General features: G+C 38.9%; 1 protein-coding gene across 1 annotated transcript in view; it reads right to left on the bottom strand.

The window, feature by feature from the left end:
- The window catches only part of LOC117394887 (collagen alpha-6(VI) chain-like), a 105,955-nt gene that overhangs the window by 31,096 nt on the left and 49,555 nt on the right, over nucleotides 1-25,304 (bottom strand). The window contains exons 23-28 of the mRNA XM_059013027.1: nucleotides 20,411-20,464; nucleotides 17,855-17,890; nucleotides 16,618-16,680; nucleotides 15,509-15,571; nucleotides 1,708-1,770; nucleotides 42-104 (exon numbers count right to left, since the gene is read on the bottom strand). Of these exons, the coding sequence (XP_058869010.1) occupies nucleotides 42-104; nucleotides 1,708-1,770; nucleotides 15,509-15,571; nucleotides 16,618-16,680; nucleotides 17,855-17,890; nucleotides 20,411-20,464 (342 nt within the window). The remainder of the gene's footprint in view (nucleotides 1-41; nucleotides 105-1,707; nucleotides 1,771-15,508; nucleotides 15,572-16,617; nucleotides 16,681-17,854; nucleotides 17,891-20,410; nucleotides 20,465-25,304) is intronic.

Below are 25,304 nucleotides of genomic sequence, written 5' to 3'. Positions count from 1 at the left end.
AATCTGTGTTTAAAAAGTGCTGAGAAGGATTAGAATCTAACCGGTAAGCCTCGAGGCCCCACAGATCCAAGCAGACCATTCTCACCAGGGTCTCCGGGTTGACCCTGCAGAAAACAGGGAAATGAGATGATTGATAGGTTAGATTATGGATGCTCAGTGATTCTTAGTGATCGTGAAAAACCACAACAGTAAATTTATTTCACAGGTACAGTGGGAAATGCATGTTCAGACTGCGGTGTTGGAAAATCAACCGTCACTAGTTGCAGCACAATTGAAGTTGGTGCGATGTGCCATTTGTATAACCAATCATTACCCTATTAGGTAACACTTTACATTAAGGTGCTGCTTATTAATATTTTATAAATATATAATAAATGCTTAATAACTATGTTATAGGGTGTTAATTTTTTTTTGTTCTCTGTTAGTGAAAATGAGTTTTAATAAAGTCAATACACATTTATTGAATACATACTGATTACAGTATTGTTACTGTGTGATATGCATGTAGAGCAGGGGTGCACGACATATGGCTCGTGGGCCATTACACGTAACACAGCATGGCAGTTAAACTAGGCACCCTCACGAGATGATCGCTTCGCAAGTATACTGTAGTAAAACAGGATTCTGCAGCCTTGAGTAAACATAATTGTGATCATATGATGTAACTGATATCAACGGAGTGCACTGTATAGAAATCAACCAATCACTATTAAGGATTTGTCAGAATTCCAGAACATCTTTTCTTGTGATGACATCTCATACGTATAATAATAAGAGACATCCTACACTCTAATTAACTTAATTAACACTTTAAACTCTTTCTTATAAGACTCTGACAAGGTTGAGATGACATGAACTTCTGCTGGAAGTTTCAATTATGCTATGTGATAGTGTTCATTTATGGAAAGTAAAAGAACAAAAATGAGCCACTAAGGGGTTAAATGGAAAATCTGTTTGATTCAGCACTGGTCATTTAGAAAATAAAACACCAGTCTCAATCAAACTATAATACATTTCACACTTGATTATTAATTTAGAATCAAGCAGCACTGGAAAAAAATTCCATCCATACTGCTTCAAGCCACGTGGCAAATTGCATTGTCAAGATCTAGCAACCTTTGGGATTGTTTAACTTAATGAACCTTGATCTTGAAATGACCCATACAAAACAAAGTACTTCCACCAAATCTCTCTGGGCAACACTTTGGCTAATGCCAATTATCATTAGACTTTTCTTACAGTTTCCTACACTGTGATTTTGTCATTTAAACCAAAATAATGCAACAATTCACAGGTATAACAAAGGTTAGCCTCATGTCTTACTCACAATGAGATACACCTATTGAGGGATTAAGTGGAACAAGGCTACAGGGAGGAGAGGTGACTTGCTGTTGATAATATGAGAAACCAGATACTGATCTTTGATCTTAAACTAGAATAAATTCATTAGACCCCACTTCCCATCTGCATGGATATTCCAAAGCATTAGTGAATAACAAAGCACATTGTAGGTGTACAATCAGTTTGGACAATTAAGTTTCTAGACCACTTTCTGTGGTTCTGAAATGTAACTTCTCCATGCGTTCAGTGCAAAACGCCAAAATGTGAACCTGGCATAGCTAAGTTGTGTTGCAGTTTGACAAACGTGGTCCGGAAACTCTCCACTTACTCTGTACAAAAAAATGAGTCAATGTCCACTTTACTTACCTTCTGTCCCTTTAGTCCCTCATTTCCGTTAGAGCCTTTAGAACCTTGGAGACCTGCTTCCCCCTACAAAAATACAAATTAAACATAAACAAAGTGGTACATTTCATTTTGAAAATGTATTCTTACTGACAAATAAACTGACTTCACTCTTAGCAGTCTGGCATTGACAAATATAAACCTGCCATGATATATCGAATTACACAAAAAATTAGTGGTGCAATCGGCAACCTAATTTCTTATTCGATTATCTTATAAACATTTATCAACGATAATCGATGCACTGACGTTTTATTTTTCAAAATAAAGAACAAACATTCGTTTTTTTTTAAACAGAAGATCCAATAACTAAAAACACTGCTGTGTATAATAGTTAAACAAAAAGGCACAACTTACATTCAAATTAGAACACTTCCGATTATAAAAAAAAGAAATACAAAGGACTTGAGTTTTTAACAACTGAAAAGAATATGAGTGCGTCCACATCAGATGACCCTTTAACATTGTAAGAATAATAAAAAAAAATATTACATTTTAACAGAGGTAATTTCTGTCTGAACTATGGTTGTTAATTACTGTTAACATTTTACGTCCAAAGAAACATTTTAATGAATCTCACAAATCCTGACTAATTTAACTACCATAGTAAATTCAGCTTCTGTTATATAATAGAACCCTAACAACCCCAAAATTACTATGCTTTATGTCAGTTTCTTCCATTTGAAAACAAAAAACTAAAACAAACGTGTTGCCTTAATTTTTAAATCAAGAAAACGTGAATACAATAGGCCTACTTCTGATTTGGCTTGTCCAGCGCAAATGTAGAGGCCTAAAGTGTGTATCTTAGCACCACGCTGACATTGTTTATCTACCGTACCAGCACCAAAAGAAGCGCATTCCCAGGGTTTTAATGAAAACTGGCAAGAGGAGATCCAAACTGGGTTCTAATTTGATGCATCGATTCACCAATATGTATATCGAAGCTCGGGAAATTTAAGGACAGATGATCAGTAATTGATGCATTTATTAATTGTTGTACCACTATTAAAAATATATATCTAAAAACAAGCTTTGGTATACTTGAAAGTAGGGGTGCACTGATTTGATTTTCTTGGCTGATACCGATAACCAATGATTACCCACCCAATATTGTCTGATAGCGATTCCGATAATAATAACGCATAGTACTGTACAGTAGTGCATGTATACTAATTTTAGTGCTGGGACAAATATCAGAATATTCAAACAAATATTTTTTTACATGTATTCGGATACAAAAATCAGATGTTTATATTCGCTAGAAATATATATACTTATTTATCTTGCACTTATTTACCGCCTCACCAGTTGCAGATGAAAAAGAGCTCTGTGTGATATGTGACTAATATATATATATATATATATATATATATATATATATATATACACATACATATACACACACATACACAGTGTGTGTGTGTGTATATATATATATATATATATATATATATATATATATATATATATATATATATATATAAAACACAGGATCAATACAGCAGCTGGAGCCTCTATTTAAAAGTTTTAGACAGCAAAAAGTATACAAACTAGATTATGAGCGCGCGCACACATAGTGATCTTTATGGAAAAACATATGGACCAAAAAAGCGTTGTGCTGCTTTAGAGCGACAGAAAATCATGGGACAGAAAAAAGGCAAGCATGTCATTCTGAAATGCCTCACTTAAACAGTGCCCAACTTGCTGGAAATGTTGTGTAGTTATATATTATATAGATTGTATATATTATATATTTTTTGTTCAGACTTTCTGTTATTTGGAATGTAATAAACGAGAACCAAAACAGTGAGTATTTTCCCCCTTTGTTTTACAACGCCATTTCCACGTTTGTTTTATTTGAAGTGTTTTAAAGTTAAATTTCAGTTTTCATTTGCTTGTTCAGCTACAAAAAGGCACAAGTAAACCTCATGTTATTACTTTATGAAAACATGTCTGGCCACTGTTTACTGTGAAGAAACAGCAATGGCAAGGAATAAAAAATAAAAAAATAAATAAAATGCGGTGTCAACTTTATGTACTACTTATTTTGGGAATAAACAAAACAACATTTAACTTGAACTGCTATTTGGCATCCTTTGTTTTGTAGTTAATTCACTAGGGTAAAGTAAGGCCTACACAACATATTCTTTATTCCTGGGGTATTTCTTTACTTTAACATGTTACATAGCGTAACGTCTTGCTGTAAAATAAAGGCACACACATACACACAGGGGCCACATCCCCTGCTGCTATACTGTGTTTGCCTGCGCTCTGAGAAATATAATGGTTTTTATTACTTTTTGAAAACAAACAAATATTTAAATTATGAAAGAATATCCGAAAATGAAAATCCTGTGTTCGTCCCAGCACTAACTAATTTACAGTATTGAAACAAGACATATATATGCTTGTTTTATAATTACAGATGATAAAAAGGTTAGTAAATACCAAGGTTAGTAAAAGTTGTAATCAGCTACTTGCTTGACAGTGATTTATGCTATATTAACTTATTACAACAGTCACATAAAATAACATTTGTGTATTAGTGCTAGGAAACACTTGTAGTAAAAAAGTACAGAATTTTGAAGTTGTCAGACTAAATAATTTAAATCCTACTTACAGTATAAAGTAGTATGTGTAAAGATAAGTGTATGCAATGCTCCACTGACTAGCTTTCTTTATATATATATATATATATATATATATATATATATATATATATATATATATATATATACACACACACAACTTAAAAATGATGCCAAATGTAAATTATCATGGCTATATAAAATTTAACAAAACAAAATAAGATTAACAAAAATCACAAAATGTAATGCAAATGAAATCATTAAACATAAAACTGCTCACAGTTAGATTTTATTGCTGCATTAAGTCTATTATGGGGAGGGTTTTCTTTACAAAAAGCAACATTTCTGCTTTATCATATAAAATCCTATTCTTCTTCTCATCAACATGTGAAGAAGCACTAAATAAATGTCCACGGTCAACACTGCTACATAGGGCTGAAAGAAACTTCTTACAGCTTCAGGTACATATGGAAAACGGCAATGTGTGTGTTGCATATGACTGCAAGGAAAAGTCCCGTCTCAGTATTTTTGTGCCATGGTACGTGTGCCAAATGAAACATTGCATTTTATGAGGTAAAAAGTTAAAGCACACAATATCTGTGCACATAATCGCCTAAAACAACAAAAACTGCCAATAGCCAATTGTGCAATTTTTCTGATAGGCTCCGGATTATTGGTACACCACTACGTGAAAGTTATTTTGGCAGGGTCGACTGTTTACCTAGGCCAAATGTTTTAAACCACTAGCAAAAAAAAAATAAATTGGTTGTCTAAGCTTACAACACTAAGTCCTGAGCAACTGTTTTGTTTACTGTGAGAGGGTGGTGGGCATTCACTGACAAAGGAGACAGAATTTTCTTTGAAACACCACTGGGGTGCACTGATTTATTTTTTACCCGCAGAGGGCGCTGTTGTCTGTGGCCTGAATACTGGCAAAGGACCACATGGTTACCAACACAGGTAGACAGTCACAGGTCCAGTGAACATGCAAGTGCTGAAAAATAATATTCTATAACAAAAGGCAAAAGCAAAAGAGAAAATGAAACACAGTAATAAAATTACAAACAAAAGGTGATGCTTAAGCCTTTGCGGTCCATTGTCGGACCTGGTCCGACATTGCAATTATTCCTATCCGGTCCATTGTCGAACCCTGTCTGACATCAAAAAAACGCAAAAAACAGGTTTCTAGTCGTTTTTTCTCCGGAGAAAGCCGAGAAAACCATTCAATGGCCAAGTGGGAGTGACAGGAGCCAAGACAAGCCGATAAAAAAAATAAATAAATAAATAAAAATAAAAAGGCGTATCTCATGAATAGTCATACTTGCCCCTGGCATCCCATATGGGCGGTCATAAGGAAACAAGCTGGCTGTTACTGTATCAGCGCACAGAGACTATCACGGACATTTGCAGAGCTTTTTTGAGATGTTATAGTAATAAAATAATGACTTGGATTGCATTATTGAGGAGTTTGGTAGAAAAATGAGTGATCAGGAGATGATTGATCAGTATGTACAACTATTATTATTATTATTTATTTGTTAGCATATGTGAAAGCTATAGCGAACGAAAGGGTGGGGCAGGGCTGGAGATGCCTAGTGAGTGCTTTGTTGATATGCAGGGCCTTTTAAACCCGTTTGACTGTGGAAAAAAATAATTTTAAACAGAGCGTCTAAAATTAACTGCGTGTGTGAAAATAAATTGGACGTGACGCGCCTGACGTGCACTTAATAAATGGACTGCAAAGGGTTAAGCAGCGTCCCCCCACTGCCGCTAAACCGGTCAGCTCGGGTCTCCAGCCCATGCTTTACTATTCGCTATACACTGGGGTGGACAAGGTTCCCTAACTACCTACACATATGTCCATCGTCCCAGTCCGGTGTGTAACCTCAAAATGTCCTTGCCACTTCACCAAAAGTTTAGACTCAGAGCTGGGCAACAATAGAAGTACTTTTTCCCCCGGTTGAAAAGTGCGTAACCGAGCTCCCCAGTTAAATTGCGTCTCCTATTTGCATTGAGCCTGCTGCAAATTGTTATGCGTCCCCTTACTCACACTTATTGGTCGAATTATCCTGCTGCTCCTCCCACATAAGAACATAAGAAAGTTTACAAACGAGAGGAGGCCATTCAGCCCATCTTGCTCGTTTGGTTGTTAGTAGCTTATTGATCCCAGAATCTCATCAAGCAGCTTCTTGAAGGATCCCAGGGTGTCAGCTTCAACAACATTACTGGGGAGTTGGTTCCATACCCTCACAATTCTCTGTGTAAAAAAGTGCCTCCTATTTTCTGTTCTGAATGCCCCTTTATCTAATCTCCATTTATGACCCCTGGTCCTTCTTTCTTTTTTCAGGTCAAAGAAGTCCCCTGGGTCGACATTGTCTATACCTTTTAGGATTTTGAATGTTTGAATCAGATCGCCGCGTAGTCTTCTTTGTTCAAAACTGAATAGATTCAATTATTTTAGCCTGTCTGCATACGACATGCCCGGGATAATTCTGGTTGCTCTTCTTTGCACTCTTTCTAGAGCAGCAATATCCTTTTTGTAACGAGGTGACCAGAACTGAACACAATATTCTAGGTGAGGTCTTACTAATGCATTGTAAAGTTTTAACATTACTTCCCTTGATTTAAATTCAACACCTCACAATATATCCAAGCATCTTGTTGGCCTTTTTTATAGCTTCCCCACATTGTCTAGATGAAAACATTTCTGAGTCAACATAAACTCCTCGGTCTTTTTCATAGATTCCTTCTTCAATTTCAGCATCTCCCATAAGATATTTATAATGCACATTTTTATTGCCTGCATGCAATACTTTACACTTTTCTCTATTAAATTTCATTTGCCATGTGTCTGCCCCGTTCTGAATGCTGTCTAGATCATTTTGAATGACCTTTGCTGCTGCAACAGTGTTTGCCACTACTCCGATTTTTGTGTCGTCTGCAAATTTAACGAGTTTGCTTACTATACCAGAATCTATATCATTAATGTAGATTAGGAATAGCAGAGGACCTAATACTGATCCCTGTGGTACACCACTGGTTACCTCGCTCCATCTTGAGGTTTCTCGTCTAATCAATACTTTCTGTTTTTTACATGTTAACCACTCCCTAATCCATGTGCATGCATTTCCTTGAATCCCTACTGCGTTCAGTTTGAGAATTAATCTTTTATGTGGGACTTTGTCAAAAGCTTTCTGGAAATCTAAATAAACCATGTCATATGCTTTGCAATTATCCATTGTCGATGTTGCATCCTCAAAAAAGTCAAGCAGGTTAGTTTGACACGATCTCCCTTTCCTAAAACCATGCTGACTGTCTCCCAGGATACTGTTTCCATATAGGTAATTTTCCATTTTGGATCTTATTATACTTTCCATAAGTTTACATACAATAGAAGTCAGGCTTATTGGTCTGTAGTTACTTGGTTTAGTTTTGTCTCCCTTTTTTGGTATTACGTTTGCAATTTTCCAGTCTGTCGGTACAACCCCTGTGTCAAGAGACTGTTGCATGATCTTGGTTACCGGTTTGTAAATAACTTCTTTCATTTCCTTGAGTACTATTGGGAGGATCTCATCTGGCCCAGTGCATTTGTTTATTTTAAGAGCTCCTAGTCCCTTTAACACTTCTGCCTCTGTTATGCTAAAGTTATTTAAAACTGGATAGGAACAGGTCAACATGTGTAAAAACCAGTGAAAAGTAATAATTTAATATATTTGCTATTTTTTCTTCTTCGTCTATGATTTTGCCATTTGTGTCTCTTCGACATTTAACCTCCTCTTTGAATGTTCTCTTACTGTTATAATATTGGAAAAACATTTTGGAATTGGTTTTAGCGCCCTTAGCAATGTTCATTTCTATCTCTCTCTTTGCCTTTCTAACTTCCTTTTTGACTTGTGTTTGCAGTTCCAAGTACTCTTTCTGTGTACTTTGTTTTTGGTCCCTTTTAAATGCTCTCTAAAGTGCCTTTTTTCGCTGAATATTTTTTAAAATTAATCTATTAAAGCATTTTGGCCATTTTGTTTTATATTTAGATTTGTCTACTTTTGGAATGCAATTGTTTTGCGCCTCTAGTCCTACATTTTTAAAAAACAGCCATCCTCCTTCTGTGGATGTTTTCTCTATTTTACTCCAATCTATTTCTGTTAGTCTCTGTTTCATACCTTCATAGTTTGCTTTTCTAAAATTGTAAACCTTAGCTTTAGTCATTCCTTTTGGGGTTTTAAAAAATACTTCAAATGAGACCATATTGTGGTCTGAGTTTGCCAATGGCTCTCTGACCTCTGTTTTAGTTATTCTGTCTTCATTATTTGAAAAGACTAAATCAAGACATGCCTCCCCTCTAGTCGGTGCCTTGACAAATTGCATTAGGAAGCAGTCATTTGTCATTTCCACCATTTCAATTTCGTCCATCGTGCCCCCCACCATGTTCTCCCATTTTATATGGGGGAAGTTGAAATCCCCCATTAGTATGGCTTCTCCTTTGCTACACGCATTTCTAATGTCATTGTATAACAGATTGTTTTGCTCAGCGTCTGAATTTGGCGGTCTATAGCATGCTCCTATTATTATGCCCTTTGAATTTTTGTCCATTATTCTGACCCATATTAATTCTGCATTGTTTTCTTTGTCTTGATTTAACACCTGGGCTTCAAGACTATTTCTTATGTATAGCGCTACCCCTCCGCCTCTTCTGTCCTGCCTGTCTTTCCTATATAGTGTGTACCCACTAATATTATATTCATCTCCATCATTCGTCCCGTTATTTGCTTATGCCCTGGTGAGATTTAGTTCTCTTGTATTTGGGACTGACTATACCCTGAATCTAAGAGAGCCTGGGTTTGTGTACCATCCACTGACACAGGAATAAAAAAGCCCATCTGCTGGAGTGACTGAGGGAATGGAACAGTCTTACCTGGTCGGGTGAGGTCACATTCTAAAACGGGGCAATCCCGATCGATGTGGCCCACCTCCCAGCTTGTCCCACACCTCAGTGGACTGGTTTCTCCCATGAAGCTTCAGGAGGAGGTTGAAAAGCAGTAGTCAAAAGGGCTTGATTGTAGACTCTGGTCCAACATAACAGCAGTCCCTGGGTTACCCCACCCTGCCCCGGTTCTCAGCCTGGGAGCTCCCGCCGCCACACTCCATCCAAAGACCTGGCTACCCCTCTCCCCCAGTCCCTTTGCCCTCCCTGGGGCCAGTAGAGGGGGTGATGCTGGAGTAGCATTGTTTCCAGGCACCTTAATAGGCGTTGGTTATGCTGCCTGGTACTGCTCTGCCAGTTGGATCGCCCGATCCAGGGTGGCGGGTGCCTGCCATTGCACCCATAGGCACGGCTCCGGAGCCAAGCACTCCAGGAACTGCTCAAATACAATCACCCCCACCAGCCGGGCAGTGGTGGTCACCCCTGGGTTCAACCATCCCCGGGCATAATCAGTGAGGCGATGGCACTGGGGTGTTCCTCTGCCGGGAAGACCTCCTCTCAGAACTTTCGGCCATAGCCCTCCAGAGTTTAATGTTTAATTGCTTTAATCAGCCCCCACGCGGTTAAGAATGACTGCCTTCAGGAAGGTGTAGTTGACCATCGCCACCAGATCTAGGGTCCTTGCCGCCGCTTGCGCCTCCCCCATTAGCTGTGGCAAGAGGCAGCTAGCCCACTGATCTTGGGTCCACCCGCCAGAGATCGCCAAAGCCTCTGGCCGATCCTCTGCCGTCATTTTCATCAGCCGCTGTAGCCATGGGTCTGGCCCAGTAGCTGCTGCACTCCCCTGCACTGCCGCAGTGAGGTTTTCCGCAGGAGATCCATTAGGGCGACGAATTGTTGGGGATCCATTCTCTGAGCTTGCACTGCTGTGTTTGGGTAGTTCCAGTGAATCCCACTCTGACACCAGGTGTGAGAGGGTGGTGGGAATTCACTAACCCAGGAGACAGAAATTTCTTTGAAACACCACTGATTTATTTTTACCCGCAGAGGACGCTGTTGTCCGTTGCCTGATAACCGAACAAAGGACCACAGGGTTACCAACACAGGTAGACAGTCACAGGTCCAGTGCACATGCAAGTGCTGAAAAATAATATTCCATAACCAAAGGCGAAAGCAAAAGAGAAAATAAAACACAGTAATAAAACTACAAACAAAAGGTGATGCTTAAGCAGCGTCCCCCCACTGCCGCTAAACCGGTCAGCTCGGGTCTCCAACTTACGCTCTACTATTCACTATACACTGGGGTAGCCAAGTTTCCCCAACTACCTACACACGTCCCCCTCGGGTATGTAACATTTATTTTCATTTATCTTCTATTTAATATCGGCTGTCTTCCTCAGCCATGCTTGTTTGTCCCGTTCTCTCGCTCCTGCCGCTGGCATTCATGCCTTTTTTTATTTACATTAGCTTCCTAACCCAGCGTCACTGGGTTTCCCCTGTAATGGCCACCCGACTGGATAACAGAGCGTAGTTCTTATAGGTCGAGCGACCCCCCAAGGCCCGCCTCTCAACCACTCAGAGAGAGGGAAAGACAACACACCCTCACCCAACCTCTCTGGGTCATTGCCATGATTGACAGGCGGAACTTACAAGGTTCTCACCTCCCCCTGCAGGATCATGCATGTGTCAAATAGCCAGCACAGACTTCGCCCTGTTACATTTATATATTGTACTAGTAGCTTGACAGAGTTTTTTGACATAGCTTGACACATTGTTTTATACAATATTAAAGTGATTGGTCAATACGAGGACTTTCATCTCCGGTAAAGGACCTTGAATTTTAACAGCGACAGCGTGGGAGCATGTAGAGGTACTCGTGGAAAAGTACAGAGCAGTTAGAAGTAAATACAGTACATTGGGAAACTACTGCAGCTTAAATTCTAACACCTGCGTGTTTTTTTCTGATAACAAGCTGAAGCTCAGTGCGGCTGATTCAAATTCGACACTGTTCTGAGACAATGGGGAGGGGCGGAGCTAACAGCACAACAGACACAGACAAAAACCTGGCAGTTTTAAGAGCGACAGCGTGGGAGCGACATCATGTAAGAAGTACTCTTGGAAAAGTACAGAGCACTTGGAAGCAGTTTGAAAGCAGGTTGACAGCTGCAGAACCTAAACTTACAAAAAAAAATAATTAACATGGCTTTCAAGCTAGTAATCTGTAACACCTGCATGATGTGGGAAATCTGAGAAAACCCAGCAGAACTAAACCAAGTGTGTAAAGTGCTGCAAGATCCAGGACTTGCTTCAATGAGTAAGTATGTTAGAAATGGAGCTGCAATCTATGAGAGAGTGTGGCAATGTGCCCCGCCCCTGTGTGCAATTGTGTGTTATGTGTTGTATGTTGCGTGTGTAAATGTTGGTGTATAGTCATTGGTACACGGAATATAAACGGGTCTGTGTTTCACGTGTATTTAAAAAGTGTATATTTGTATTTAGGCACGGGAGTGCACATCACGCACGTGCATTTAAAATATAATATGTGAACACGGGGTTTCACGTAATGAATTCACGTGCTGGGATTCAAGTGAGTAATTAATTAGTAATTGAATCCCAGCACAACAGTATAAATAGATGCACGTTTAGTCACTCGTGGTTAGGTGTTCGGTGAGTGGAGAACGGGTGAGAGAGAAGGAGAAATACATTTAAATATCAATTGCTATTACGTGCTGGTAGGACCAGCACGATACTTGTTTATTTAAAACTCACCGTGTTTGTTTGTGTGTCTGTCCGTTTACTGTATAGTCCGTTTTGTTTGTCTTTTTATTTTGGCGTGTAGTGCCGTGTCCCGTGTTTTTGTCTGTTAAACCCTTTTATTTTCTGTGCTGTTTTATTAAATGCTGAGCAAAACCATTCGCTCAGCTCCACCAAACTCCAAGTCTCTGTCGTTTGTGTTCCTGTTTCTGGTCTGACGCCACCCACTCCGGCCGTCTTTGTGACAGAGAGCAACAGAAGTTTGTGGAGCTGGCACACCTCCTGGAATTCAATTCCTGGAAGTTTGCACCCTTAACAGACAGAAAGCCACCAGGGAGATAGAACAGGGTCAAAACAGCAGGATTCAGGTAGGCAGAGACAGGGAAAAAAGGAACGTAGTCAAACACAACCACCAGAAATCAAATGTCAAAGAAATCTGACCCACTTCAAAATTTAGAAGATCATAAACAACATCAAGAGAATGAAAGGAACTACATCCAGGACCCAAAACAGTGCTGGCCAGGCAGCAAAAAAAAAAAGGCAGGTCATGATTGTTGGGGACTCAATATTGATAAACACAGCAAGTTCATTGCGCAGTCTGGACCCCTTACAACAGTGTGCTGCCTTCCAGGAGCCTTTGTCACGCACATCACTGAGAACGTGGATAGGCTCCTAGAACGAACAGGAGACGACCCGGTAGTAGTCGTCCTCATCGGTACAAACAACATTGGAAGAGACAGACCAAAATACCTGCAAAACAAATTCAGAGAGCTAGGAAGGAAATGAAAAGACAAGACCAAAACTGTGGTATTTTCAGGGATACTGCCATGACCTTGCAAAGGACCATACGGACAGCTGGAAATAAATAATCAAAATGCATTTCAACTTGAAAGGAAGGGGGGAGAAATCAACAAAAAAACAGAAGGGATACTACATCAAAACAAGGGTAACAACTCAGGTAAGATAAAGGTGAAAACCAACGCATTAGTGGACACCGGGTGTGGGCAGACCTTAATTAAGGCAGCTCTCTTGGGTGGTGTGTCATGGCAGCTACAAGGTCAGGTGGCAATCTCCTGTGTACATGGAGATACAGCGACATACGGTAGGACCGAATTCGGTAGGACCGAAAAAAGGCCACCTAGTAGTTGGGGTGGCGGAAAGGGTACTACACCTAATAATTCTGGGTCGAGACTGGCCATTATTATTATTATTATTATTATTATTATTATTATTATTAATAAAACAAAATAGATCATGGTGCCGCATTGACAAGTTATGATATTTACAGGAGGACACTCAATTCTCGTTAATACGAATTTCAAGGGACCAGCAACAAATGTTGCATAATACCACTGATTCGTATTATCATGAGTAGCTTGTAAGCCAAATGTATACTGTCCGCTTTTATTTAAGTTAGTCAGTGGCGCAGTGCTAAAAGATGCTCACAATGAGCTGAAGGGGTTAATGGCACATGTGTGCAGTCATTGCTTCCAACACGTTGGGTAAACCAGAAATGTTATAGAAATGCGTTTTCAAGGCTTGTAAGTACACCCTGCTTTTAGGGAAAATTAGGTATTTGGCTGTTCGCCTCAAAAATGCATTGAGCACAACTGGCAATGCATGAGAAAAGGCGGACAACAATTGCGACTGTTTGAAACATGGTTTCAAAAGTTAAATAACTGACAATTGTAAGTGTGACAATTGTCTGCAGCTTTCGTACATCTCATTATAATATTTGAGAGCCCTGATTTGCACTATCTCCACCCCCTATTTTATATTACGAATTTATGCAGGAACACCCATAATTACATATTCATCTACGCTTGAACCACAAACAGAAACTGCAGCTGCAAAGCATTCCTTAAAAAGTCGCAAATAGCATTGCACCTGCCTAGTACATTTCACCCAAGACTTCCGACTCGTTTACAATTGGTTTGCAACTATTGCGACAGGTGCAACACTTTAGTAAACATACCCCCCCTGCATCTGATTAATTAGTGTACCTTTGTGCCATGTCTGTAAAATAACGCATTTACTACAGATATTAGGATAAACATTATAGATTTAAATGTATAGAAATTATGCAAACAATTGTCGTCATTTTGCAAGATTTGATGCTACTTAAGATTGTAAGACATCTTTCTTTGTAACTCTCTTGATGCATGAGAGCTAATGTAGTTTCAATCTTTTTTTCATTTTTTTATTATTTTGGTTATGCAATGAACACAAATTAGCAGGGCTTAATTTTGCCAAGTGTGTTTGTACTGAATTGCTTTTACTTTTCATCTTTAATTTCATTAAGCAAAAATGGATATTAATCACTAATTGATTGATTGTGTTCATGTGGCAGTGTGCCCCACCCCTGTGCGTATTTGATGTGTTATCTGTTGAATGTAGTGTGTTATTGTTGGTGCATGTATAAGTGCACGGGATATAAATGGGTCTGTGTAGCATGAGTGATTTTAAAATATATAGTTGTATTTGGACACGAGGATGGCACAATCACTTCACGTGCAGATCAAATGTAATAGTATGTGAGCATGGGGATTGCACAAATTAGTTCACGTGCTGGGATTCAAGTGAATGATTAATTAGTAATTGAATCCCAGCACAGCTGTATAAATAGTCGTACGATTCACTCACTCGGGGTTGTGTGGAGAATGGGTGTGGAATTAGGCGGTAAAAATAGATGAAGAAAAATGACAATTGCTATTTGAGGGCCAGCACGACATTTCTTTGTGTAGTTTTCATCCAACGTTTGTTTGTCTGTTTGGCCATTGTGCCCTTTATTTTGAGTGTTTTGTCTGTTCAACCTTTTATTTTTGTTTAATAAACCGGCGCAAGCAAGCGCATTCACATTTCACCCTCAGTACTGTGTGTTCTTCTGGGTCTGACGTCACTGCTCAAGCCACCATGTGACAGTTCACTGTTAAATAAAAGCAAAATCCTACAAGTTATATTCTACTTTTGTGTGTGTGTTTTGTGCGATGGGAAGGGGGCAAGTAGATTTTTAAGGACAAGTAGATTGTTCTAGCATTTTGTACTAGTTTTTTTCAAAGATTCCACACCCCTATTAATAGTGTATTTTTGTTGAAATATCAATGTTCCATAATGAAATTCATTTCAGTTAAGTAATATACTTAAAATAATAGAACAGTAATATTTATGAAATATAACACTATGTGCATGTGTGCGCGGCCAAGTTTGACATTCAAGAAGATGGGCTCTGTCCAAAAATGGTTAGAACTGTTGGATAAGGCCAAATAACTGCCTTATAAATGAGTTGATGTCAGTGGTGTCACAAGCATGCTCGTTTGTGAAAATGTAACTAACTTGGTTTCCAGTTAAGGAAGTTCTTGTGTATGACAAAATAAAAAAAATAATAATGATGATGTTTATTATTAGTACTAGTAGCAGAGAGATACTCATTGGCTGTCTTCTTTCAATAATGTAGGCAACACATGGGCACCTATTTGAGCAATTATATGGTATAGAGACTTACCTGAGGACCAGGCAACCCTGGAGATCCTGTGGGTCCTACAGGACCAAGGGGTCCTCTGGCTCCCTGTCATTTTGAGAAACAATAATAAAGATAATAGTTGATCATTAAAAAGGGATTGTACCTCACAGTAGCTCCTACATGCATTGGGTATATCACAATTATGCAGAAACATTCAGCATCCATTTATTCCACTGGTATACAATGGCATAACATGCCAATCTATCAAGAAACTAAGTTAAGTAGACAAATATTCCAATTCCTTCATCAGTTCCATCAGTAAATTCAATATTTCTGGCATGAGCCTGAATGTTCTGAGCCTTTGAGTTTCTCTGCTCAATTCCCTTAAATAAAAGCACATGTTTTTAAACACTTGTGTTATTATCATTATTATCATAGATTTATCTGGTTAAGCATATTGATTTATCTTTATCCCGGAAAGACAAGATATAAATATGTAATGTCCAGACCATGTAATCCATTCAGCTCCAAAACAGCCTGTCAGCTCGTACGGTCATCAAGTGCATTATATAGTATTTAGTTAAAACTTTTGTTCCCCAGGATCTAACCCTTCAGATGTATCATCTAATTTAGTGGTGTAACCCTTTCAAAATATTTAACACAGGTAAATTGTAAAAATTGTATCTATTTTTTTTTATAGTGCAAAACAAATTTGCAGCTTTTTTATTGTGACTTGCCCTTTTGAAATACACTCGGTTTTATAATAATATGTACACATAATGTTAATCAAACCAAGCATTTATATATTTAAATAAATCCTAATTTTCAACCCTGGAGCCTTTATATTTATAACTGTGAGTCCAGCAAGTCCTTTACTTGTTTTTTTGTACCAAAAACAAAGTAATCCAGCAATTATTTAGGAACTATTTCTGCAATTCATTGAAGTGTTGTAAATCATCAGTCACACTTTGGAATACAAATGCTCACAGTTTAAAAGTCCTCTTTCTTTTTCTCCCATGCAGTAATGGTGGATAACTTCAGCAGGTTGTTCAATTTGGTTAAGGCAGAGTTAGCATGAGCACTTATATTGTTGCTATACAGTATGTATAGCACAACTTGTCATTAAAAAACAAGCAAGTGTTGAACCATACCTGTGGTCCACTGGTCCCGGCATCTCCAACAGATCCTGGTGCACCTGGATCTCCACTTTCACCCTGCAGAAAAAAATCATCTTAAAGTAAGTCATTTGTAACCACAATAATAATAATAATAATAATAATAATAATAATAATAATAATAATAATAATAATAATAATGTGGGCTCATTGTCTTAATTCAGTATGTCCCTTGGGTTTTTTTCTATACACTTATCTGTCAATCAAGATATACAGCACCATCTGTCATTACAAATATAAATATATGCCTATATAACATTGGGAATTATATAACATAACAGAGTTCAACTGTAAGAGCTCAATTATAATCTGGCAAACTGTGGTTCAGGAGACACTAAAACAAGGGACAAGGACTGGGCAGTGGTTTCAAACTGGAATCTGTATGGCTGCAAAACATACATTTTAACATACAACAAATGTTCTTTCACTTTTGTGGTGAAGATGTCCTGACAATATACTGTAGATAATATATAGATATATGAGATTTTATGTATGAAGCTGCAATACATTTTCTCTTTCTTGTTTGCGATTAGCTGTTTTCCTCATTTCCTCAGATTGGGGGGAGGGGGTCGTCTCTATTCATTGTTTCTAAAGGGATCCCCAAACAAAAATATATCATTTAAACTCTATATCATTTAAACAGGGAGAGAGCACAAACTCTATATCATTTAAACAGGGAGAGAGCACAAACTCTATATCATTTAAACAGGGAGAGAGCACAAACTATATATCATTTAAACAGGGAGAGAGCACAAACTCTATATCATTTAAACAGGGAGAGAGCACAAACTCTATATCATTTAAACAGGGAGAGAGCACAAACTCTATATCATTTAAACAGGGAGAGAGCACAAACTCTATATCATTTAAACAGGGAGAGAGCACAAACGCTATATCATTTAAACAGGGAGAGAGCACAAACTCTATATCATTTAAACAGGGAGAGAGCACAAACTCTATATCATTTAAACAGGGAGAGAGCACAAACTCTGTATCATAGAAACACCTTAAAACTACAGTCCTAAACAATTGAGTGTTTAAAGTTATGTGTACATAAGCATAGTTTGTTACACATGTGATCATTTGGTGTCCTGTAGCACTATGCGCAGACCCACAGCTATAGTTACAGCCACTAGTTGCCAGGTCCTCCCTAAACACTATCGTAATGTGTGATATACAGTATCACCCACACAATTACTGTACACTGAATTACCTTTGAACCAGGGAGCCCTCTTCGACCTTGTGGACCCTTAAACAAAACAGAAACACATTAGTACTGTATGTGATGTTTGATGTTTTTCATTTGTAAAAAAAATAGTCTCAACTGTTAAATAAAAGTGGATCCAATATAAATTTCCATTGCCTTGGTGCAATAATGATGAACAAAAGAAAATGAATAAATGCCAAATTCACAGTGAAACACTCTTCACTTTTATATTTGGAATGTTTATGACATTATTAAGGTTTGTCTTGGAGCCCATATAAATATAAAAAAAAAACCCTCAGTGGTTACTTTGATTGTCCAAACTGACTCAGGAGCTGAACAAGGCCATGAAATGCTGTACACTTGATCTTAAATAATTTGTCTAAATGGTAATCCTTGTCATATTTCTAGCTTTGGCTGTGTTTGGCTGTTCTTCCTGTTTACGGTCATATCTGACTCTGCACATAATTATATATGCTTGGTTTAACTAATCTGTTCTTGTAACGTGTTTTTTTAACCTCGTGACTTACTGAGCACTTGTAAAAAATTATGTGTTGGCAAAGAAGTATACCCAAACATTATTAAGAGTCAAAACCCCCAAAAAGCTATTTAATGCTTTTATCTATTTTAATATTGAGGGTTATCACACTTATTGTGCTGTGGTCAATTTTACTTTCTAACTTCACTGCATCTTTGCTTTGCTTGTTTTTTGCGATGAGTTTTAGAAAGTCATGAGAGATGTAGTATTGGTAACACATAGAGGAGGGACAGCACAATAACTGGCACAACAAGTGGCACACAAAGCACTGCATTGCGGTTTTGGACAGTCCAGAGAAAAACAACTAGATTAATCCCTGGTTTTAAGGGTACGAGTTATAGTGTTGAGAGAATTGAACTGAAAATGTTAAAAAAGTCAACCCCAGTCACTATTTTAAAATGAACACAGGAACCAGGAACACATTTGGAAGTTCAGAGGATTTGTGGCAGCATGTAGAAGGCACTTTTACACACAGAGATGGAATGGGTTTTCAAGCCATGATGTTGCTGGACTAAATGGGCCGAATCCTTTGAAAGTGTTCTTATGTTCTTATCTTCTTCCCCATCTTGCTCTCCGCTAATGTCTGCCCCGTATAGTCTTAAGAGTGGGCTGCTTACTGAAACCATACATAGTGGGGTCGAGATAGATGCAAATGAGGATCTGTGGCAAAGTGGTTGCAGTGCGCAGGTGTGGTGACATCACGGACCAGTGCAAAAACAAAAGGTACAGGGCTAAACTGCCGTAGCAGTACTTTTATTAAATAATAACAAATAAAAGGTTTACACAAAAACACAAAACAAAAGGGCACGTTGGCCAAACAAAACAAACATTAACTATATTTTTACAAAAACGAGTACCTTTGTATTTATTTGGTCAAGGTAGCATTCGCTATTGCGCTCGAAGTGGGTCCTTTTATATTCTGTGGCTGGAGCCTTAACCACTTCAACACCATGACGTACGCACGTACGTCAATTGAAAACCCACTTACAGTACCATGCCATACGTGTGTACGTCACGTTTCCCATTCTATTCTATGATCGGTTCCTCAGTCTAGCGTTTCAGGTTTCAATCTCTAAAGCAGTGCTAGAACTGTGGAATGTACAATGAAAGTTGGGGGAGGGTCAGGTGACATAGCTGTGGGCGTTTAGAGATGTATTGAGATATATTGCAGGAAGCCATTCAGCTTTTACACGTATATATATATATATATATATATATATATATATATATATATATATATATATATATATATATATATATATATATAGTGTTTTAAATTATTATTTTTTTATTTATTATTAGTTTTACTTGTTTAGTTATAGTTTACATAGTTTTTAGCGAAAGCTAAACATGGCAACGTACGTGGTATTTCTATAATGAGCAACGGGAGTGAAGTTGGTTCGGAGGATTTCGGTACCAGCGACAGTGATACTGACTTATCACTCAGCGATTATGATGAAGAGGATGTGGAGCCAAGAACAGTACAAACTGTACAAACAGAAGAGCATGCAGCTACTTTACAGGTAAGCCAGCTGCAAACGGGAAGCTGCTGTTTGTTTTGAAATGGCAGTGCTGTGACGAAATACTATCAAAACATAGCACTAATGCGGCAGCCAGATCCATCACAATGCCTGCGCAAAGTAGCTGTGTACACGCATTTGTGACTATCCCTCCAACACAAGGGAAACAGAGACTGTAATAAAGGTACAGAGTCTCCTACGAAAATGAAAACAATAGAAAAGACAAAAGAAAAATCTGCAGTGGTTGCGAAGGCAATCCCGGGTTCTGTTGTATTGAACATTTCAATAAATGGCACAGAGCAAGTCGATACTGGCACACGTTTTGATATTGTTTGATTTTTATTTGATAATTACTGTTTAATGAACTACATATATAAATAAATAATATCCACAAGGGGAGGGCACCCCATCATAGGAACTCTTCAACCTTTTGAAATACAAAATACAGCATGTATATAGATATATTTATTATACTGAATAATACATGTATAATAAAATCATACTTACTATTTTTCCTGGACTGCCACCATCGCCAGGTATTCCATCTGCTCCTGCATCCCCCTAAAGTGCCACATTGAGAAATAATTAAGACATTTAATGCAGTTCATTACTGTAGAGACATCAAAGAAAAATAACTTGGCAATATTGTTACTAACTAACACTGTGAACTAATGCCATTTGGAAAGAATTACAGTTTAACTTAATTTCACAAGGCAGGAGCCAGACCTGCGTAAAGGGACTACTAGAATAAAGACAAAGTGTTTGTGACTTTAGCAACAGAATAGGGGTTTCCCCTTGACTACTCAGAGAACTGCCCTCGCTGAGGTGAGGCCGAACCGATCGACCTCCGAGGCCGGGAAATGAGGAACTTCCCCCAAGGGGAAATTAAGGAAGGATAGAGGATGAACTAAGATCTCCCTGGCTTACTGAGACGTCTAATTGAAAGAGGTCAGGCCACATGGAGAGTCTCACAATCTATGCAGGGAGAACAAAAGAGCTGGAAAAGAGAATAAAGAAATAAACACAAAGAGGGCCAGGGGTCTCCCCCCCAGCTGTAAGAGTCACCTTCGATAAGTTGAGTCAATGACTAGCTCGAAAGTTGGGAGCAAGCTTAGGGGGGGAGCTTACTCCAATAGGTTTGATGCGGAATTGAGGGAAGGGAGGGGCTGAAAATGGGCCCTCCATGAATCCCTTTGAGATCTCGGAATTGATGAGAGAATCGATGACTTCTGGTTCTTTTATAGCAGTTTGGAGGTTTTTACAACAGTAGAGGAAGAAGGGATGGATTTTAAACCAGTAGAAAAGCCATTAGTAAGGCCAGAAATTAAATAATTAACAAAAGAACATCAGGGTGGTATTGAAGAGCATCTGATAGAGCCAGGATGTTGATGGGGGTAGAGCTGATTAGTAATGATGAATGTCATTTATATGAAAGAGGGCAGATGGAACGTGAATGAGCATAGCCACAGAAACTGCACACAAAAAATGCAGAATGAGGAATTGAAATTATTGCACAGCTGTCTGCTACCTGAATATTTGATGGGTCTTTGTGGCAAAGTGGTTAATAGTGTGCAGGTGCAGGTGATCAATGAACAGACAGACAATTATAATCCAGGTGCAAAGGTTGTTTAATTATATTTTTGTGTCCAGTGCCTGACAGCAAAACAAACAGTAAACAATAAATTATGTTAAGTATACAGCAGCGAGGGGTTCCCGAGTGGCGCATCTGGTAAAGGCACTCCACGTGGAGTGCAGGATGCGCTCTATAGCCTGGACGTCGCCGGTTCGAGTCCAGGCTATTCCACAGCTGACCGTGGACGGGAGCTCCCAGGGGGCAGCGCACAATTGGCCGAGCGTCACTCGGGGGGTGGGGGGAGGGTTTAGGTCGGCCAGGGTGTCCTTGGCTCACCGCGCACCAGCGACCCCTGTAGTCTGGTCGGGCGCCTGCGGGCTTGCCTGTAAGCTGCCCGAAAGCTGCATTGTCCTCTGACGCTGTAGCTCTTGGGTGGCTGCATGGTGAGTCTGCAGTGTGAAAAAAAGCGGTTGGCTGACGGCACACACTTCGGAGGACAGCGTGTGTTCGTCTTCGCCCTCCCGAGTCAGCGCAGGGGTGGTAGCGGTGAGCTGAGCCTAAAATAATTGGCCATTCCAAATTGGGAGAAAATAATAAAAATAATTGGCAACGACTAAAAAAAAAAGTATAGGTTTGTCCTGTTTTTATTATACACCCACACAAAACACAAAACACATACACAAGTCCGTTAGTGCGTGAATTAGTGCTAGTGGTGCAAATACAATTATTGGTGATACAAGTGCAGTGCTGTTCTGGGTTTATGCTGGCCTCTGATGGCAGCTCTGGAACATGTTAGCTGTCTAGAGATAGCAAACAACAAATAGACAGGACAAACAAACACTTATGATACGGATACACGAAACACAGGTCCTTCCAGGTCACTTTTCATAAACCAAAAACAAAGGAACAGATAACATTGCTTTGACCCCTATTTATACTGTCACTCATGACCCCTTGGTAAATGATTGTAGCTGCTTTTTATGATCTGCAGCTGCCACATCATTTCCCCTCCAGGTCAATGAGTTAGTGTACCGAAGATCTGTCTCTTTTCTACATGACCGACTTGCTTTTAACCCTCGGAACCAAGTGTCAAGCCAAGTAGTCCAGAATACTCTGTTCCCATTACTTAGCACCCTCACAGGTCGAGAGGGAGATTTACCACCAAGAATCATTGTCTTTCTGTCACAGTCTTCCATGAGAATCTTGCTTGTTGAAAAAGCAGGCAGAGCTGAAGAATGAATAGGAGAGACTGCAGATGCACGATTCCTAAAAAAAAGGAGTGTTGTCGAGAACAAGGAAAGAATAATTTGAGGCTGATGAGGGGGCTGAAGAGGAGGCTGCTTTTGGACACAGAGAGGTAGAATGGGCGGTGGAAGCACAAACTCCAAAAGCATTAGCACGGAGACCACCGAAGAATCTATTAAAGAGATAATGATCAGGTTGAGACCAGTCAATCAGTGTATTGTCCAAGAAGCTGCTTTGGCTGAAAAAGCTTTATGATACTTATAAAAAATGGTACCGCCATATCTGACCGAGAGGTCAACAATGTTAAATAAATAAGAGTCCAGTTCTTGTTGTCGTGAGCAGAAATTTCAGACAGGAGATCACGAAATACAGAAAATGCAAGCACAAATTCTCCAAGAGTAAGTTTTTTACACAGCCGAGGATCCCGACATTTTAGAGTAACAGACAGTTCTCCACAGTCCACTACCCTGTGATACAGAAATTCTGAGGTTGCAATAAGAATAGAGACCAAATGAATGTCTTTACCTTCAATAACATTGTGTCTTAGTTGAGGAGAGAGTGGCGATGAATAACTGAAGCAGAGGAGGTTCCTGAACTAGAAGCAGTCGCTAGAGTTGGCAACTTGAGAGTCGGTGTGAGCGTGGCTGATACAGCGGGAGAGACGATCGCTGCTGCTGTTGCCATTGATGAAGAAGTAATGGCTACCGGTTCCAAGCTAGTGATCCTGCTATCTAGCGCATCAGATACTGTAGAATTGAGGTGGAAAGAGGGTGAATGAGTTGCTTGATATTGCTAAAAATCTGATAATTCAAATTGAAGGACCAGATGAAATTGAAAACTGAGGGGTTGTAGTCGCTGGGTCAGAGGCGAGTGAAGCTGTGACTTCTGATGGAGAAAAACAGGCTCGGCCAATATAGAATTGCAATATGAAACAAATAAAGCAACCCAATCGCTCCCTGCTTCAATGGGCAATCCTTCTTTGAAAAGAGATTTCACGAGTTTGTTGATGGGCCAATCCTTGTAAAAAAGTTGCACTGGAGATACGTTTAGAGCAGCGAAGAGTAATGGCAGCGAAAACAGCTGAATAAGCAGAGGTTGTAGCAGCAGGATTGGTGGAGGCTTGATGGAAATCTTCAGCAGCATTGTCAGATGGAGCAGAAGCAGGACGGGCGGATTTATTTGAGAGTTTTTTCGTTGGATTATTTGTTGAAGGAAGAAGCCAGAAGGAGAGAAAAAATCTTCATCTGAGTCAGATGAAAACAAAAGCTACCTCGAGTGAGTAGTCATTTTAAACAGATTGAAAACAAAGTTTTTTGTTTTAAGATTGGGTCTGCAAGTCTGCGTGGTAACCGCAAACTGAAAAGTAAGACAATTAGGAAGCTGGCTACAGTTTAAATAGGGTGACTGACAGGTAATTAAAGGGTGACTGACAGGTATTTTAGCAGGATGACACATGAGAGGAGCCCCAGCTCCAGCCCCCCGAAATACACAAAGGTTCTACGTATTTAGTTAATTACCATACATTACTAATGTGCACCACCCAAGTGCAAGTGGCTATATTAAAATATAGTTACATTAAAATGGTGCTGACATATCAAATATATCTATGCTGATGAAGAACAGAATGTTATGCCAATTCATAGGGATCAGACGGGTTTTCATATGATGTGATCAGTGTGGAACAACTGATGATACTCAATTCAATAATTCATTTTTAAAATATAATTACATACACATTCCTGCCACTTATAGATTATAAGTATAACTATATTTGTTTGTTCACATATAGGGGCATATTTACTATAACAGTTCCTAAGTCTGTTTTTTTTTTTTATTAATCACATGCAGTAAACATTGCAATAATCTGTTGGTGCTCTAGAAAAGTTTAATGCATGCAAAATATTATTTAATCAATCAAAACTCCAATAAATAATTCAGGAGTTAAAAAATGGGCATAGATATAACAACGACAACAACAACAACAATAATAATAATTTAAATATAGCGGCATTCACACTGAAGTGTCGCAAGGCGCTGCACAATCAAAATGTCCAAGATACTAATTCATTTATAAACTTAAATACAAACACGATAAAAGCAGAAATTTCTAAATACATTGATAAACAGGGTAAGCATAAAAACAAGATATAACATCTCAGTTCATATTTCAAAACCTAGGAAGCCTAAGAAGAGAAGACAGCCGAAAAGAGTTTAGAGAGAAGTTTTAAACTGAGAAACTGAAGTAGAATTTTGAATGCAACTGGGCTATGCCAGCAAAAGTAATATGCTTAGGTGAAATGCATTTAAGAAGTCCAGAATTGGGAGACCTAAGCTCTCCTAGGGATGTATGGGCTCAGAAGGTCCATGATGTAAGAAGGACCCTGACCATGTTGGGCCTTGTATGTCAGAAGCAGAATCTTGAAAATGACGCGGGAACAGACAGGTAGCCAATGGAAACAGAGTTATCTTTCCGATACTACTAGAGGTCTTTCCTAGACCTGTATACAGGTCTGCAGTGTTCAAAGACAGTATGCTCCTTAAGTTATAAGTGCTAATATACATTGATAGTTTTGTAAGATGATC

The sequence above is a fragment of the Acipenser ruthenus genome, chromosome 3 (genome assembly GCF_902713425.1).
Source record: "Acipenser ruthenus chromosome 3, fAciRut3.2 maternal haplotype, whole genome shotgun sequence".
NCBI classification, from domain to species: domain Eukaryota; kingdom Metazoa; phylum Chordata; class Actinopteri; order Acipenseriformes; family Acipenseridae; genus Acipenser; species Acipenser ruthenus.
This window is presented reverse-complemented; position numbering and strand designations above follow the sequence as displayed.